We start from the raw sequence: 19,445 nt of genomic DNA on the forward strand, positions 1-19,445 counted from the left end.
CCGTCCCTATTCTTTTGTCTCTGTTTTCAATTAATTTTTTCTTTTGCCCTACCCAGATACGTGGGGAGTTTCTTGCCTTTTGGGAGGTCTGAGGTCTTCTGCCAGCATTCAGTAGGTGTTGTGTAGGAGTTGTTCCACATGTAGATGTATTTCTGGTGTATTTGTGGGGAGGAAGGTGATCTCCGCGTCTTACTCCTCCGCCATCTTTCCACCCAACCCCGGAATATGTTTTGATGTATATCCAGAGGAATGTTGAGGCCGGGGCAGGGGTGGGGGTGGGGGAGAAAAGGAGGTCCTTCATAACTCAAGTAAGAGCCACCTTGGGAGGGGATAGCATTGGAGAGATAGAGGGGAGAGCAAGGGGCTGGGGGATGGAACTGACAGGTGGGTGAGACCCATAACTAATTGTGGATATGGGCAGGTGAGGTTGATTTCAAGGGCCTGGATGAGACAGTCACTGGAAAGACACATGTTGCACGGCTAATTCCTCCACAGTATATGTAGCCTTACCCTACTTGCTCAAAGGGTTGCCCTGTATCATCATTTATAATCTCCATAATTACTAGACTCCCCACTCCTACCTCAAACCCACCTCCATTTTGAGAGAAGCCATATACACATCTGTCCTTGGAAATGTTTCCTTTTAATTGGAGAGTATTGGAATAGACCAGGAAACTTTATTACTTGTGTTCATGTAACATAGTAGCAATATATTTATTAACTGCCTAATATTAAGTGACTGTCTCTCCGCTCTAGACTAACCCTTCTCTCTTTATGTAGGTGAAGGCTAGAAGTCGAAGTATAACCTTAGCAATGTGGTCGTGACCATTCCTGTTATCTTTACTAACTGAGATAGTGGAATCATAGTGTTTGCAGTTTGAAAGGGACTGGATTGATTGTCTGGTGCAGACCTTTCTCTGACACGGTGATTTCCTTTTGAAGCGTCCCTCAGTGTAGTTTGAGATTGCATGCTAGTGATAACTAATTTATGACTATATAAACTTCCAGTTATTGCATAGACTTCTCTTATGTTGAATTGCTTTTTGTCGATTTCCATCCATTTCTCCTAGCTCTGTGCTTAGGAGCTACCTAAAATTGATCTATTTTGTATATGAAAACCCTTCAGAATGTAAAGCTAGCCACACTAAACTCCCTACATTTTTTCTCTCTGTACCAAACATTCCCGCCTTCAACTTTATCTTTAAGGGTCATATTTTCATATTCTTTCATCATAAAGGATGCTTAATGAGCTCTAATCATTTCATAATGAAGTATGATTTCCTTTCTGTGTGGTTACTTGTCTCTTTAAAAATAAGCCTTTGAATTTGGCCTGGAATTATTATCACACTGAATACCCTGTAAAATCTACCCTCTTTCCTGTTCAGAATTGGTTTGTTTTCTCCCTCCACTTCCATGTCTAAAATTTCTTATGTAGTAAGGCCCTAAATAATTTATCTTAAAGCAGCCTAAAGGGACAGAGCTCCCTGGGTGAAGGTGGGGAGTATAGGAATTTTAATGGGTCATCTAGTTATGTGGAGTCTGAAAAAAGAAGTTGGGTAGATGGGGCCCCAGTTTCTTTCTCTAACAGCGTAAAAAGGGATTCCCCTCCCTGCCATGCAGACACTATGGAAGGCTGACTGATTTTCTCTCTGGATAGTGCTTCTCAGATGTTAATGAACATGCAAATTACCTGGCGATCTTTTAAAATGCAGATCATGAGTCAGTAGGTCTGGGCTGGGATTGGGATCCTGTGTTTCTAAGCTCCCAGGAGGTGCCTATGCTTTTGCTCCATGGACCACACTTAGAACAGCACTATCCAGTAGAAATCTAATGTGAGTCACAAATAGGAGTCACACAGTAATTTTTCTAGGAGTCACATGAAAAACTTCAAAAAGAAAAAATGTCAAAAGAAATAGGTGAAATTAATTTTAGTAATATACTTTATCTAGCTTAACATATCTAAAACATTATTATTTCAACATGCAATCAGTATAACAATAACATATTTTGAAATTATTATTAAATTAATTATTATTAAATATTTTTTTGTATTAAATGTATGCATTTTGTACTTATAGCACATCTCTTGGATTAGCCACATTTCAAGTGCTCATTAACTACACGTGGCTATGTGGCTTCTGGGTACCATATTGGATCGTACAGCTCAAGGTATAGAGAGTTAGATATCTCAGAACCAGGGAATAATACAAAAAACTAGTATTTGTTGATGCTTGCTTTGTACATGACACTGCTATGAGACGTGAGTGCTATATAAATGCTTTAGATGAGTCATTATTATTCCCCATTATACCCGTAAGAAAGAAGGCTCTACGCTGGCAGTAACTAGCCTAAAGTCACAGTGGCAGGGCCGGGATTTGATCTAGAGTCTGACTCTGGAGCTTGTGTTCTTAACCACTGCTCCAGGGCAGGGGGCCCTCTGAGGGAAGCAAGTCCTCAAGAAATGGGAGCAGTGGGCCTGGCGTTTGGGAAGGAAAAGCCAGGCAAGATGGTTCCCTGTGATGGGGTGTGGCCACTAAACTCTGACACTGAGGTGCAAATTGCTTTTTATGGATGGATGTAGTTTCCCTATGGTATCCTTAAGCCTTTGGTGGTGTTGATTAACTTACAGGTTAGTAACAGAGGCTGCCTGTTGACCGTGCCTGTGGGGATTAAGGTTGCAGGGGAAGTAGGGGGGATTTTGGACCTACACCTTCAGTGGTGGAACCAAGGCCACAGAGGCACCTGGGTCAACTGGCCCAGTGGTCCAGAGGGGAAATGGGATCTGCCCCAGGAAGTGATCTTGCACTCTGGGGGAATCCTCAGACCCATTCCCAGGGCCAGGCCTTCCACAGCTGTGTGGGGTGAGGACTTGGGTGTTTTGGTTTGCTAACCAAAGGGAAACAGCAAACCTGTGGGCCCTTCTCTCCCATCTCAGCAGTGGTTGAGGCACTGGTTATATAAGTTCCATCTATTCCGGGCTGTAATTTACCTGGAGCAGGAGGTTAATTTTATTTTGAGAAGCTACAGGATATCTTTGTCTACTTTAGATTTTTGATCCCTTCTTAACCAAGATGTTTCTACCTTTTTCACCTGGAGACAAGGATTTCAGTAATTACAGCAACAATGCTAATTTGAAAGGTGCACTACTGCATGGTGCCTAAAAGGGCAGGCTGTGGACTCAGAATGTTGTGTTCAGACTCAGTCCATGTCCCCTGCAAGCTGTGTGACCTAGACAAAGTCACTTATTACCCTCTAGGAACCTGTTTTCTCCAAGCCTAAAATAAGACCAATTAATAATAGCTCTGGTTACACAGGGCTGTTATAAGCATCGTATAAAACAGTAAACATAAAATGCTTATTAGCTCAGTACCTGGCACTGAGAAAAGTAAATGTTAACTCTTAAACTATCATTGCTATTCTTCCCCTTATGTCTCATTATTCTATTTGCCAAGCTGAAAAGTCAACCAGTCATTCTTTTTTTTTTACCATAAAACTTTTAAAGTGCCCCTTGCCCTCTTTTGCATTCTTTAGCATTTTTACAGGCCCAATTTATTCCAAGCTTTAGCCCTTATAACATTATTATAATGCCATGCTAAACTCACTAACATATGGTCTTGGCTGTGTTTCCTTCTTTTTAAATGTGTGCAAGCCTTTACAATGTGTGCTCATCGGAGAGTTCCCATGCAGCCCCACAAGCCCCCTTGGAGCTTTATTCTGTCAAATCCTCTATGGTGTTCTTGTAATTTGGGGGGTCAGAATTCCTTTCAGGGTGAGCCTACACCATAAAATGTGTTCCATCTTGTGAGATTTAGCCCACGGCTTTTGGAACTTTCATTTCTGAATTCTGGGTGCAAGTCTAGCTCAGCTCCTGTGTCTGTCACAAACTCTTAAGGAACTTGAAGGGAAACCAGGGTGCAGCAGGACCATCCATGGCCGGTTCCCAGTTGACCCATCTCTGTCTTGGAACAAGGCTCAGTCTCTGAACGCAGTCTCCAAATAGAGCTCCAGTGAAACAATGATTTAATGAGAAATGGATGTTTTCCTGAAGATTTGGGGGAAGAAAAAAATGAAGAGACATATCCTACATCATACTCTTCAACTCAGTAGCATTTTTCATTGGGCCATTAGGCACAGTGTTCTGCTTCAATTTTATCCTCCAAATTCTTATTCTCTGGTGGCTTCTTTATCTTTTTTCTTCTTTAAACTCATACCCTCCTCCTCCTTCTCCTTATTCTCCTTCTTTAGGACAATTCACTTCTTTTTATGTTAACCATACTATATTGAGCCAATCAAAAGTTTGAGGGTTAGTAAAATAGTGTCTATATACTGCCACTAAATAGGACTGTAGGGGACAGAATCTCAGTTAATCCCATTCAGATTGCTTTCTGCCAGTGCTCTTGTCATGTCTACACTGCCAAAGATAGCCTCTCATTTGTCAGACTTTGTTCTGGTGTAGCAGCTCCTTTCCCTTCTTTCTTTACAACTTCCACTGTGAATGTACTGTCAATAGATTCTTCTAGAAGTTCTGCTTCTGGTTGAATGACGTTTTCATAAAATATTTGCACAGTTAAAGCTCTCATTTTACCATAGGGGCTTCCCTGGGGGCACAGTGGTTGAGAGTCCGCCTGCTGATGCAGGGGACCCGGGTTCGTGCCCCGGTCCGGGAAGATCCCACATGCCGCAGAGCGGCGGGCCCCGTGAGCCATGGCCGCTGAGCCTGCGCGTCCAGAGCCTGTGCTCCGCAACGGGAGAGGCCCCAACAGTGAGAGGCCCACGTACAGCAAAAAAAAAAAGATATACAAACGTTAAAAAAAAAATGGTTGCGTGTAGCTGTATCTCATTTTATGATATAAAAACATCTATATTACTTTGGAAAATTCAGTTCACCCTCCCTTTTAAAAATACGTAGGAATACTTTCAGAATTAATGTTTATTTGTATTTGAATAAGCTATGAGTACATCCACACTGCTTTTAATATAAAATCATCTAATTGTGTTTTTAAATTAAATAATTATCTCATTATTTTTGTTGCTTTTTCTCTCAAATTAAGACTTCATAGAAAGCAACTGTAATATTTTAAAACATAAATCACTGTCTTTTTGATATTATAACCTGTTTTGCTCTGATGATATATTTAAATGTACAAGAAGTTGGAGTATGCAATTTCTCAAAACAGTTTTTTAATAACTTGACTACTGTCTAAACAAAAGACAAAATTTGTAAAATTCTACAGCATTTCAGCTGTTTTAAATGTCTGTATTCTCTGTATGCATCAGAATTCTGCCAGAGAATAACATATCGTATTAGTTAATGTATTATCTCCCGATTATTGCAAAAAAAAATTCAGCATGTAGATTCCAACTTCAAGCAAAACACAGGTACTGAGAAGCACTGTAGTCAAATTAAAAAGATAGATTCCAACCTACAGCCATGAAAATGTGCCCTGAATTCAAGAATTTCAGAGCCTTGAGCTGGAAGAGTCTAACATGGTGAAGAAAAGGGAAAACCAGAATCACACTGGCCGGGTTCAGGTCCTGCCTCTGCTTTTGCTAATTATAGAAGCTGGGGCAGAGTTTTAAAATTTCAGTTGTCTCACTGGAAGCTGGAGATACTAGTAGTACTTGTCTCATAGAATATTTTGCTAATCGAACCAGAATATACTTGTAGACTGCTTAGTCTACAAACTTAAGGTCAATATGTGGTCTAGTCCATGCATTCCCAAAAGAGATGATATTGCCCCCAAGGAGACAAAAAAAGGTTCTTGGGGTGAAAAAAAATCTTACACTTTTTACATATAACGTGTATGTATATAAAACTTACTTACACACAGTATATTTGTGGTGTGAAAATGTTATAGGGGAAAAAGGGAAAATAAGGGAAAAAATGTTTACAAATGCTCCTTGGGGAGGAGATAACACAACAAAGGTGAGAAACATTGGATAGTCTCTTTATTTTACAGAAGATCAATTGCTAAACAATTTGCCCAATTTACACAGGTAGTGGTAGACTTTCAGTTTAATGGATTTTAATGATAGTATTGATATTTGACCAATTGGCTTTTCAAAATCATACTCAATAAATTATTCAGAACATTGACTCCCTGACCTGCTAATCATAAAGATTTTCGAAGATATAAGTCCTTATTGCACTCTCTGCTACCTCCTTTCCAATCCTGACCCAGTTCTGAGTTGGATCTACCTTAGACCCCACTGGTTTATCCAAGTGGGAAGCTACTACTTTATAATATTGGCCTTGACATAGTGAAGAGATATAGAAAGTAGGACTTGTAATGTATGAATAGGCCTGGGAGGAAAAGAACTTTCAACCAGTTTTGCAATGCAGGGGTTTTGGTTTGTAATTTTTGTGTTACTTCTAAAAATGTATAATGCAATTTCTCGTACAAAAGAGTGAACTATTCTGCATTTAAAAATGTTTTAGGCGGTGTCTCATTCCCCTCACTACTTAGGAACCTAGTGAATCCCATGAGCCTTCCTTTGAAGTCAAATTAACTTGTTCAGTCTAAAACAATTTGCAAATTTAAAGCAGTGTATACTAACAAGGCTCTTAGGTACAGTGAGACCTTTTCTTTCCCTTCCTTTAAAAACAGGATGGTACGCATATTTGTTTTAGAGAGCAATAGTTCTTTCTTGGCTCTCTAAAATAATCACCACATATTTCCCCTTTTGTGGCCCCTTAGGAATGGCTTTAAGCTTTGGAGTTTGTGATGTTCTTGGAGGACTGTGTCACCTCAGAGAACATGGGTTTCCCCTTCTCGTTACCATTATTTAAAATTTCCATTGAGTTATTCCCGGGTTGAAACATCCACCTTCTATATCCACCTAAATCAGTCCTTCTAAATCAGATGGAGGCCCTTCTTGCTGATGGAGTAACAGGGCATCCTGTGACCGGTACTGAAGTCTGGGAGACTTAGGTCTGCTTTCTTTTGCCACCTTCTGACCTCTCTTACCAGATCTTCCTGTTCCGTGTCCCTTTCCCTGTCTCTGCTCTCTGACACATTTCTATCTCAACCATGTTTTTTTTTGTTTTTTGTGTGTTTTTTTGTATTTTTAAAATATCCTTTTTCTTTCCAATTCTTGCCCAATGGACTTAGGGAAGTTTTACGGTCACCTCTGTTTTTCCTCAGTTGATGGGTTGGATATGGTTGATAAGGAAAAAGAATTGGGCTAGTGATGCTATGTGTACCCAGTGGAGGGTGAGCTTTAAGCAGCCCTCCTTCTCCAAGTTCCAAGCTTCCTTAATGGCTTCTTTGGTCATCCTTTTCTCTTTAAGAAAATCTAGGGGTGGGCTGCTTATTGTGAACTCATTGTAATAACTTAGGAATGACTTTAATCTTAAATTTTATAAATGTATTTATTTATTTTATTTTTGGCTGCATTGGGTCTTTGTTGCTGCGCATGGGCTTTCTCTAGTTGCAGTGAGCGGGGGCTACTCTTTGTTGTGGTGTAGAGGCTTCTCTTTGCTGTGGCTTCTCTTGTTGCGGAGCATGGGCTCTAGGTGCGTGGGCTTCAGTAGTTGTGGCACGTGGGCTCAGTAGTTGTGGCTTGTGGGCTCTAGAACACAGGCTCAGTAGTTGTGGCGCATGGGCTTAGTTGCTCCCCAGCATGTGCGATCTTCCCGGACCAGGGTTCGAACCTGTGTCCCCTGCATCGGCAGGTGGACTCTCAACCACTGCACCACCAGCGAAGCCCCAGTAATAATTTTAAGTACGTTTCAGAATCACATCAAAAACACCCACCTTCCTCCTCATTTTCCTCTAAAACACCTACCTTTCCTGAGGTTTGGCCTTTAATACTGATATTTTTAAACCTATTTTTTTCATTTTATTTCTCTTTAAGAATTTTTTAGAAGGGGACATAGTGTTCACTTATTCATTTTCCTAATTAATTATTACTAGTCTGAGAAACGATCAGAAAGAAATTTTCAAAAGAAGATGTGGTACGTATATACAATGGAATATTAGTCATAAGAATAAAATAATGCCATTTGGTGTGACATGGATGGATCTAGTGGTTGTCATACTGAGTGAAGTAAGTTAGAGAAAGACAAATATCATATGATATCACTTATATGTGGAATCTAAAAAAATGATACAAATGAACTTATTTACAAAACAGAAACAGAATCACATCTGTAGAAAGCAAACTTATGGTTACCAAGGGGGAAAGGAGTGGGGGGAAGGATAAACTGGGAGATTGGGATTGACATATACACACTACTATATATAAAATAGATAACTAATAAGAACCGACTGTATAGCACAGGGAACTCTACTCAGTACTCTGTAATGACTATATTGGAAAAGAATCTGTAAAAGAGTGAAGATATATGTGTGTGTTTAACTGATTCACTTTGCTGTACAGCAGAAACTAACACAACATTCTAAATCAAATATACTCCAATAAAATTAATTAAAAATAGAGGAACAGAGGAGAGAATATATCATAAAGAAGTATATGAATATAGGTCTGAAGGCTACTGTATTTCTCCCCTAATTTTGTAATCGTTGGATATTGATCTAATTACTTTCTAAAACTGAATACATACTTCATTTATTTTGTCCATTTTTATTCTGAATATTGTTTTCCATCTTTACTTATCGTGTTGTTACTCTGTAGCATTAAGAAAATCACTAGTTGGTAGGTGTTTTCTAATTCACTATGTGAAATGAATGAAATTTGGAAAATTTTTTGACATGTGGCCAAATTTCACATAATTCCCGCAATAAGAAATAATTATTTTTGAATATTATATTTATGGTATATACATCCTCCTGCCGAACTGTATTGCACAGTAGTTTGCGAAGAGAGTCACAATATGGCTAAAATTAAGTTTTGTTAGATATAATAGGATGAGATGTGATTTAATTCTTTAAGCTGCCTATAAGTGCTAGAAGACATATTTGCTTTTATTCTAACCACTAAGTTAAAAGAATGATGCATTATTTTGCAAATCCCAGTGGCAAAAGGCAATTGAAATAATACATGAAGCTTCTTTAAGGAAAATAGCTTTCTGGTTAAAACTGTAATATTATTTATCTTTCCCCTTCAACCGTTTGACTCCTTCAGTTTGTAGAAGCCTATTTATTTTAGCAGTTAGGTGGCTTGAATTTCTGCCAAGTCAGTATGCTCCCTAAATGAATATGCCAGAGGCAATACTGTTTCTCAAAAACCATTTAGAAAGCAGCATTTTTACATAAGTACCTCTTTCATTATTTTTGAATTAACTCTGAGCAATTGCTGTTTATATTATGATTTCCTGGACACCCTGTGGAATGAGGGGGTTCTGAGTTTTGAGTGAGAATTCCCTTTGGGATTGACAGGGCCTGCGTTTGATTTGGAAAATTGAAGTGAATATAACTTTTTGGTCTAAGTTCTTTGTGAAGGCTGATGTCTTTCTGCAAATCAAATATCTGATGTAAAATCAACTGAAGATAGAATGCAGGGGTACTCAGGTGCCCCTAAGATAGAAAGCAGGTAAAATCATCCAGGTCTTAAGAGTTCCCAGGAAGTAGCATCACCTTTACTTTCTTTTCATCTCTACCTTCCTGAAAGTACTGGAAAAAAATCAATATGTTTGACTAATTTCTTGCCCATGATCAAGATCTTTCTTTCTGTTCTGAGGGAAAGCTGAGTTCCATTATGCCATGGCAGAATTACCTGAAACACTTGCTAAATTTTTAAAGACTCATTTGATGTTTCATCTGATAATAGACATATTAAAAAACAAGAAAATGCCATTGGCTCCTGTGATAACATTTTTTACTCTAAGAAAACATTACTCAGTTTTTAAATAAAATACAGAGGGTACCTAGTTATTAATTATAATTAACTAATTATGATGATGATGCAATTTCCATTTAATTTCTTTTTGAGGTATTAAATGGCATTGAAATTTAGATCTTACAAAATGGCCAGCAGTAGGGGTTGGGGGGGTAATATACTCTTATTGAATCTTTGTCAACTTATTTCTGTGTTGATCCAAATTAGTTTGGATCAGAGCTTGATTTAGTTTCAAAGAAGGAGATGTGAAGGCACTCATTTTTCTTTACAGTGGTGGTCACATGCTAATGATAACAACAGGCATTTTTCTTCTTAATTACAAATCATTTCGATTGAATTTGTATGTTCATCTAAAATCACTTTGTCCTTAAGGAAAATCATGAACTATGCACATTTCTAGAATTAAGAACAGTGTTTTTCTTTAACATTAAATATATCAACTCCAGCATATTCCCACCCCCTTTGTTAATTAGCATTCTGTTCATGGAGTAATTCATTATTTAAGGTGACTTTGCAATCATTAGTAGCAGACTTGCACATTTCTTGTAAGGCAGGTCAATTTAATAATTTCTTATTGCAAATGAAAAATTCCAGGTTAGGCACCGAAATATTCAAAGCATTAATGACTACTGCATATGTACAATCACTTATCAGACTGTAATATATTTCCTAGCCTTAGAAAGCTACTGCTATGTAGTGATGTCAATTGATCTGAGTTAAAAGTTACTTTGTCTCTTTAACACTTTGTGGCCATGAGAGGTCTTTATAGGGACTAACATTGCAGCCTACAAAACCTAAATAGCCTATAAAACCTTGGGTAATTGCTTACCTAGTCAGGCAATTGGTCAACACAGGAATGGCAGAAGGTGTCAAGGTGACATGGTCTAAGGCAGCTGGAGAAAGTTGGACCAGCATAGACCTTCACTGAATAGGTACACTGATTGCAGCAGGGATCCATTGCGTTAGAGCAGACAGTTATTAGCAAATAGAAATAAAGTTGTTTCAGTCAGTATATCTAGAGAAAGGATTTCAGGTGACTGGAAAAGCAGCTTCTTTTCCCACAGACATCATGGCTGGAGTTTGGTCAAGAAGAATTGAGGGCTCAGTAGAGAGTAAACTACCCAGACCATCCAATTTGAGGTGGTTCAGGTATGGCCCCCTACCCCACCCACCTCCCAGGATAATTTTATTACATCATGAACAGCTACAAATAAAAGAACACTTGTTTAAAGTGGAGCACATTTTGGTCTCACAACCTCCTGCTTCGTCAGGGAGGTGTGGGATGGAGCTTGAAGGAGTATTGAAGTGGCAATAAAGTAGGAGAGGAATTTGGATTTTGTTTAAAGGGTTAAACAGCCTGCAACCTTCATGAATATCTTGGATCTGTCGTGTCACTGGTTGCCTCCATTGTGGTCACTGTGATTGATAAACAAAATATGCTCGGTACGAATGACCTCATCTATTCTGTCTGATGCCTTCATTCCATGGAAGGAAAACCAAGACGAACAGGTGGAGGTGAGTCAGCCACCAGGGACAAGGCTCAGGTCTTGCTCTGCCTTGGACTGGCTGAGTGAACTTGGAGAAACCACCTAAGGTCTTTGGAATTCAGTTTTTCAGTAAAATTGCTGAATTAAACTAAATTAGCTCTAAAGCTCCCCTTCTGGCTCTAAGAGTCAATAGGCGTAGCGATATCCTGTGTTCACTTTTCTTGGGGAGTTGACTACCTAAGCGATCTGAAGCTGGTAAGTGCTTCGCGACTTACTCATGATTTATTTCTAGAACAAATGTATCCCAGGGGGCTGAAACAGAGAAAAGTTGACCCAAGCCCATTGATTCAATGCCTAAATGAAGCATCTTAGACATGTCCCTGAGACTGGAAGAATTTATTGACATGGATTAAGATCTACTGTCTTTGAAAGCAGCAGGTGCTGAAGAGGCATGAGTGTTCTGACAAATGGCCTCACTCCCACCCCTGGGCCTCCAATTATGTCGCTTAGTAGCCTCCAGGGAAATACCCCCATTCCTCACCAGCATACCATGTCTCTCCCTAATTTCATATCTTAGTACCATTAGTACCCTAATGTCAAACAGTCAATTGACTGACAGTTAAGTATTTATCAAAGGGGACCTTAGGGCACTTAACCCCTCACCTCCCAATAATCATCAACAGCCCTCCAAAAATAAGCCAAATAAACATAATATCTGTAAAAACATTGTCCTGGACAAATGCAGCTTCATGTCAAGTTCTCCAGTCTCTTTCCAACTGCACTATCAACCCTAAGGCTTAACTACCTTCTGGACAGTTAAGACATTCTGGCGCTTCTAACGAGATTTAGTTTAGACCTGCTGTGAGCCTAGGTATTGCGCTGGTGGATTGACCAGTTTCAACTGCAGGGTCCAACCTCAAGTTCAGAGATTGCGGCAGCAAGTGTCTGCTGGGTCTTGGAGCTGAGACGTTTGGGGTACCTTCTCAGCGTTGATCATCAGACACTTAAGTTCTGTCTGGTGTTACAGGGAGAAGCCATGGCAAAGGAAAGAGAAGCAGCAATAATGGCTTTCTAGTCTTACTGTTGAGGCTCATGGACTCATGAATGCTTAGTACCAACTCACATTGAAAAAGAGGCTACATGAGGACAAGTGACCTTGTCTGTTTCACTACTAATCTAGCTTCAGCACCTAACACAGTGTTAACTCATGGTAAGTACTTAGCAATGTAGGTTGAATGACTGATGATGAGGCCACATAGAGCAGTGGTTCACAGCACAGATTCTGGAACCAGACCACCTTGTTCCAAATCCTGGCTCCACTGCTTGCTAATTGGGAATGTGAGCAAGTGAGTAAGCTGTGTCTCAGTTTCCCCATTTTAAAGTAGGAATAATAATAGTATATATCTCAAAGTTATGCAGGATAAATGAATTGATGTTAATAAACAGTGCCTGGCATGCACTATGAATGTTTATTAAACAGCTAGAGTAATCAGTTTACATGCCCCCACGTCCTTTTCCATCATTATTTAGGTTTTGTTTTTGGAACTAAAGTTTGAGTTTGTGAGAACACATGCTAACCAAGCATGGGCCTGGACCGAAACACACTTCTGCCTTAAGACCTCTGGCTGTGCAGCTTTCTATTTATACAATACTCTAAAGCATCTCTTTCCATCAATCTTGTTAAAATGCTTCTTGACTTACCCTTCTCGACTGAGAGTTCCTTGAAAGCAGACACCATCCAATAGGGCCTGATTTAAACGGGTACTCATTGGTTTTGGAATGAATGCATGATGTACTCAGTGAATGGCTGCTTGTTGGTCTTTTACTCACTCCTGGGAAAGGAATTGCAAACTCCTCCCCCATCTCACAGGTTCTTCTTTACCTGTGGTCCATCAGTGTCATATGTACGTGCACAGTCCTGGTCACTCCAGCCTCCCCACCCAGCTGTTGTTATCTTCAGCACAATCTCTAATCATCACCTCTCCTCAGCCTTCCCAGGAAACCCCTTTACTTTCCCCCAATATCTGCTCTCTCTTCCCTTGCCTGGCTCTTCCACATGGCTTGCAAGCTTTGACATTTACGTTAGCAATCTTGCTTTGTTCCTGTCTTTTATTTTAAGTCAGGTCAAATCATTTTGGTAAACTGTAAAAGAATTAGTTGCAAACAAACCATTATTATCATTTTCCTTTGCAACCTTTTGTTTTTCCCATTCACCCTCATAAACACCTCAAGCCGCTCCACTTCTTTCCCCGATGGTTAAAACATCTTCATGACAGTATTTTTTTGATTTTGCTCTTGCTTTGGTTTACATTCAAAGTTCTGCTGGTCACAGCTGTGATTTAGTTTGATCTGTATCTGATTCAATTCACATCTTATGTAAAGAGTGAGGAAGTAAAGTAGATGGGGTGATTTACCTCCCTATTGTCTCATACCAGTCTCCATCTTTGAAGCACTTCTGATCTGCCTAACAGATGGAAGTGACATATAGGAAATATTTCAATCATAGTACAAGGCAACCCATAAGATAAAACCGTCTGGTCTTAAACCATTGGCTCACAAACTCTGAATTGCTCCGAAACCCGCTTAGTGTGGGATCACTCTGTGCAAGTATAGTTGGGCATTTGGCTGTTCTTTTACTGGGTCATTTTGGGGTATTGCTATCCTAGCTCCTATTATGTTAAAATCTCCATGAGAATCAGGAGCCCATCTTCTTCTTCATCTGTGTATTTTCATGATTCTCAGCATGGGTCTGCACAGAGAGGACACTTGATGAGCATCAGTGATGGACAGATGATTACTGCCTCCTGCCTTGACCCAGTTCTGGGCATTCTCCGGGCGCAGGTGCATACCAGGAAGAGCTGGAAGGTTCCTAGTTGGCATTTCCTGTGGCTCCGCAGACACTCCTTGTGCCTCTGGGTAGGCTTTCTAATGAAACTGACTTCCAGGGGCTAATTCTGCCACTGCAGATCCTGATTTTTCTTCTTCTTCTAAAAACCATTTTTCCTCCGTGTCTTCGAGAGGTCCACCCCTCAGGGGAGTAATAGCAGTAGATTGGTTATGCTAAACACCCCACCTCGGGGTTCAATTTTGAATTTTTCACAATAACCCAGTCATTTGTATAGTCGAGATAGACTCATCTTGGAACTTCACAAAGCCAATTAATTTTTTTAAACTTCATAACTCTAGATAATTTTTATCTAGGTTTCCAGTCCTCTCTTGGATTCCCAGGGAATACTCTTGTCAAACCGGAAACTCAAATGCATGCCCTTTGTCACTGTCTTTCCTTGCCTTTCCTCACCCCAAATGCTAATAATGTGGAGCTAAGTAATACATATTGGAAGAGTGTTGATATTTTGTTTGCATATAATCTGTTTAACCATAAAGCTGATGTGAGCAAGGCAGGCACACAAATAAAGATGGGAAAAATTCTAGGGATGTTCAGAGAATGTGACTCGGGCCTTTTTTTTTTTTTCTATCCATGCAGTCTCTAGACCCGTGGAAAAGACATTATGTTTGGGACCTGCCCCTTCAGCTTCTCAGCTCTGCAACATCCCTTGCTCTACAGACTGTATAGTATCTTCCTGGTCAGCCTGGGGCTTGTGCGTCCATGAAAACTGCCATGATCCTCAGGGAAGAAAAGGTGAGTGCCTTGTTTGTATGTGCTTCATTTCCTTCTAGTGCACGCTCTTTATTCTGGTCACTAAATAGCCCCTTAAGTCTGCTTAGGACAATATTTGTTTGTAAAATGTAGATAACCAGCTCAAGTCTGACAGCATTCAGTTATTAAGGAAGCATTGGAGACATTTCTGTGGACACAGAATCCTACCATGGTTGACCTTTCAATTAGGCTCATAGCTGGTGAAGTGACTATTACTGAAAACTGGTATAATTTAACCCTGCAAGATATTTGGTCCTGACCAAAATGTCCATAAGACACACCAAAATGTCCTTCATATTTGGTCCCATCCAAAACATCCATGAGCGTATTTATCCCATGCCACATGATTTGATTAGGACCAAATTTCAAGGAGCTTTTGCCATGCACCAAATGTCTTATGGACATTTTGGACCGGATCAAATATCTGCTAACCATAAATTAATGATTTTTTTATATGTAATGGTTATACTGTAGAAATTAGATACGATTTCTGTAATCATATCAAGAAACAACGGTTTTGCACATCTATTTATTATTTTCAGATTCCCAAAGGCTGAATCACATACTGAATTTGATGTTATACTTCAAATTTTCATGAGGGGCATTTATGTGTGTTGTTTTCAATTGATGTTGTCCTCAGGCTTAAAGTGAAATCTTCAACCTTTGTGTGCTTGTTTATATTTGTAACGCTATGAGACTAGATATCAATTACAGGAAAAAAACTGTAAAATATACAAACACATGGAGGCTAAACAATACACTACTAAATAACCAAGAGATCACTGAAGAAATCAAAGAGAAATCAAAAAATACCTAGAAACAAATGACAATGAAAACATGATGACCCAAAGCCTATGGGGTGCAGCAAAAGCAGTTCTAAGAGGGAAGTTTATAGCAATAAATGCTACCTTAAGAAACAAGAAAAATCTCAAATAAACAACCTAACCTTACACCTAAAGCAATTAGAGAAAGAAGAACAAAAAGAAAACCCCCAAAGTTAGCAGAAGGAAAGAAATCATACAAATCAGATCAGAAATAAATGAAAAGGAAATGAAGGAAACCATAGCTAAGATCAATAAAACTAAAAGCTGGTTCTTTGAGAAGATAAACAAAATTGATAAACCATTAGCCAGGCTCATCAAGAAGAAAGGGGAGAAGACTCATATCAATAGAATTAGAAATGAAAAAGGAGAAATGACAACTGACACTGCAGAAATACAAAAGATCATGAGAGATTACTATAAGCAACTATATACCAATAAAATGGACAACCTGGAAGAAATGGACAAATTCTTAGAAAAGCACAACCTTCTGAGACTGAACCAGGAAGAAATAGAAAATATAAACAGACAAATCACAGGCACTGAAATTGAAACTGTGATTAAAAATCTTTCAACAGGGTTTCCCTGGTGGCACAGTGGTTGAGAGTCCGCCTGGCAATGCAGGGGACGCGGGTTCGTGCCCCGGTCTGGGAAGATCCCACATGCCGCGGCTACTGAGCCTGCGTGTCTGGAGCCTGTGCTCTGCAATGGTAAAGGCCACAACAGTGAGAGGCCTGCATACTGCAAAAAAAAAAAAAAAATTTTTCAAAAAACAAAAGCCCAGGACCAGATGGCTTCACAGGCGAACTCTATCAAACATTTAGAGAAGAGCTAACACCTATCCTTCTCAAACTCTTCCAGAATACAGCAGAGGGAGGAACACTCCCAAACTCATCCTACAAGGCTGCCATCACTCTGATACTAAAACCACACAAAGAGGTCACAAAAAAAGAAAACTACAGGCCAAAATCTCTGATGAAAATAGATGCAAAAATTCTCAACAAAATACTAGCGAACAGAATCCAACAGCACATTAAAAGGATCATACAACATGATCAAGTGGGGTTTATCCCAGGAATGCAAGGATTCTTCAATATATGCAAATCAATCAATGTGATACACCATATTAACAAACTGAAGGATAAAAACCATATGATAATCTCAAAAGATGCAGAAAAAGTTTTCAACAAAATTCAACACCCATTTATGATAAAAACCCTCCAGAAAGTAGGCATTGAGGGAGCCTACCTCAACATAATAAAGGCCATATATGACAAACCCACATCCAGCATCATTCTCAATGGTGAAAAACTGGAACCATTTCCTCTAAGATCAGGAACAAGACAAGGTTGTCCACTCTCACCACTGTTATTCCACATAGTTTTGGAAGTTTTAGCCACAACAATGAGAGAAGAAAAAGAAACAAAAGGAATCCAAATCGGAAAAGGGGAAGTAATACTGTCGCTGTTTGCAGATGACATGATACTATACATAGAGAATCCTAAAGATGCTCCCAGAAAACTACTAGAGCTAATCAATGAATTTGGTAAAGTTGCAGGATACAAAATTAATGCACAGAAATCTCTTGCATTCCTATACACTAGTGATGAAAATTCTGAAAGAGAAATTAAGGAAACACTCCCATTTACCATTGCAACAAAAAGAATAAAATACCTAGGAATAAACCTACCAAAGGAAACAAAAGACCTGTATGCAGAAAACTGTGAGACACTGATGAAAGAAATTAAAGGTGATACAAACAGATGGAGATATATACCATGTTCTTAGATTGGAAGAATCAACATTGTGAAATTACTTATACTACCCAAAGCAATCTACAGATTCAATGCAATCCCTATCAAACTACCACTGGCATTTTTCACAGAACTAGAACAAAACATTTCACAACTTGTATGGAAACACAAAAGATTCCGAATAACCAAAGCAATCTTGAGAAAGAAAAACGGAGCTGGAGGAATCAGGCTCCCTGACTTCAGACTATACTACCAAGCTATAGTAATCAAGACAGTATGGTAGTGGCACAAAAACAGAAATATAGATCAATGGAACTGGATAGAAAGCCCAGAGATAAACCTACACACATAAGGTCAACTTACCCTTGATAAAGGAGGCAAGAATATACAAGGGAGAAAAGACAGCCTCTTCAATAAGTGGTGATGGGAAAACTTGACAGCTACTTGTAAAAGAATGAAGTTAGAACACTCCCTAACACCATACACAAAAAAAAACCCTCAACATGCATTAAAGACCTAAATGTAAGGCCAGACATTATAAAACTCTTAGAGGAAAACATAGGCAGAACACTCTATGACATAAATTACAGCAAGATCCTTTTTGACCCACCTCCTAGTGGAATGGAAATAAAAACAAAAATAAACAAACGGGACCTAATGAAACTTAAAAGCTTTTGCACAGCAAGGGAAACCATAAACAAGATGAAAAGACAACCCTAAGAATAGGAGAAAATATTTGCAAACGAAGCAACTGGCAAAGGATTAATCTCCAAAATATACAAGCAGATCATGGAGCTCAATATCAAAATAAGAAACAACCCAATCCAAAAATTGGCAGAAGACCTAAGTAGACATTTCTCCAAAGAAGATATATTGATTGCCAACAAACACATGAAAGGATGCTCAACATTGCTAATCATTAGAGAAATGCAAATCAGACCTACAGTGAGGTATCACCTCACACCAGTCAGAATGGCCATCATCAAAAAATCTACAAACAATAAATGGGTGTGGAGAAAAGGGAACCTTCTTGCACTCTTGGTGGGAATGTAAATTGATACAGCCACTATGGAGAACAGTTTGGAGGTTCCTTAAAAAACTAAAAATACAACTACCATACTACCCAACAATCCCACTACTGGGCATATACCCTGAGGAAACCATAATTCAAAAAGAGTCATGTACCACAATGTTCACTGCAGCACTATTTACAATAGCCAAGACATGGAAGCAACCTAAGTTTTCATCAACAGATGAATGGGTAAAGAAGATGTGGCACATATATACAATGGAATTTTACTCAGCCATAAAAAGAAACAAATTGAGTCATTGTAGTGAGGTGAATGGACCTAGAGTCTGTCATACAGAGTGAAGTAAGTCAGAAAGAGAAAAACAAATACTGTATGCTAACACATATATATGGGATCTAAAAATATATATATAAGGTTCTGAAGAACCTACGGGGTTCAGGACAGGAATAAAGAAGCAGAAGTAGAGAATGGACTTGAGGACCTGGGGAGGGGGAAGGGTAAGCTGGGATGAAGTGAGAGAGTGGCATTGACATATATACACTACCAAATGTAAAATAAATAGCTAGTGGGAAGCAGCCACATAGCACAAGGAGATCAGCTTGGTGATTTGTGTACACCTAGAGGGGTGGGTTAGGGATGGTGGGAGGGAGATGTGGGGATATAGCTATATGTATAGCTGATTCACTTTGTTATACCACAGAAACTAACACAACATTGTAAAGCAATTATACTCCAATAAAGAAGTTTAAAAAAAAAAAACCCACAAAACTCTTCAGTGGCCAAGAGACAGATACAATGGGTAAAATAAAGAAATTTAAATAATCCAAAAAAAAATTTTTTTTAAAAAGAAAAGAAAAGAAGCCCTTAATGGGAGCTGTAGTAAAAAAAAAAAA

General features: G+C 39.1%; 1 protein-coding gene across 1 annotated transcript in view; it reads left to right on the forward strand.

The window, feature by feature from the left end:
* THSD7B (thrombospondin type 1 domain containing 7B) overlaps nucleotides 1-19,445 on the forward strand; it is a 701,170-nt gene that overhangs the window by 166,665 nt on the left and 515,060 nt on the right. Inside the window, exon 5 of the mRNA XM_007456952.1 lies at nucleotides 14,773-14,928. Within this exon, the coding sequence (XP_007457014.1) occupies nucleotides 14,773-14,928 (156 nt within the window). The remainder of the gene's footprint in view (nucleotides 1-14,772; nucleotides 14,929-19,445) is intronic.

The sequence above is a fragment of the Lipotes vexillifer genome, unplaced genomic scaffold (genome assembly GCF_000442215.2).
Source record: "Lipotes vexillifer unplaced genomic scaffold, Lipotes_vexillifer_v1.1 scaffold1211, whole genome shotgun sequence".
Taxonomy (NCBI): Eukaryota; Metazoa; Chordata; class Mammalia; order Artiodactyla; family Lipotidae; genus Lipotes; species Lipotes vexillifer.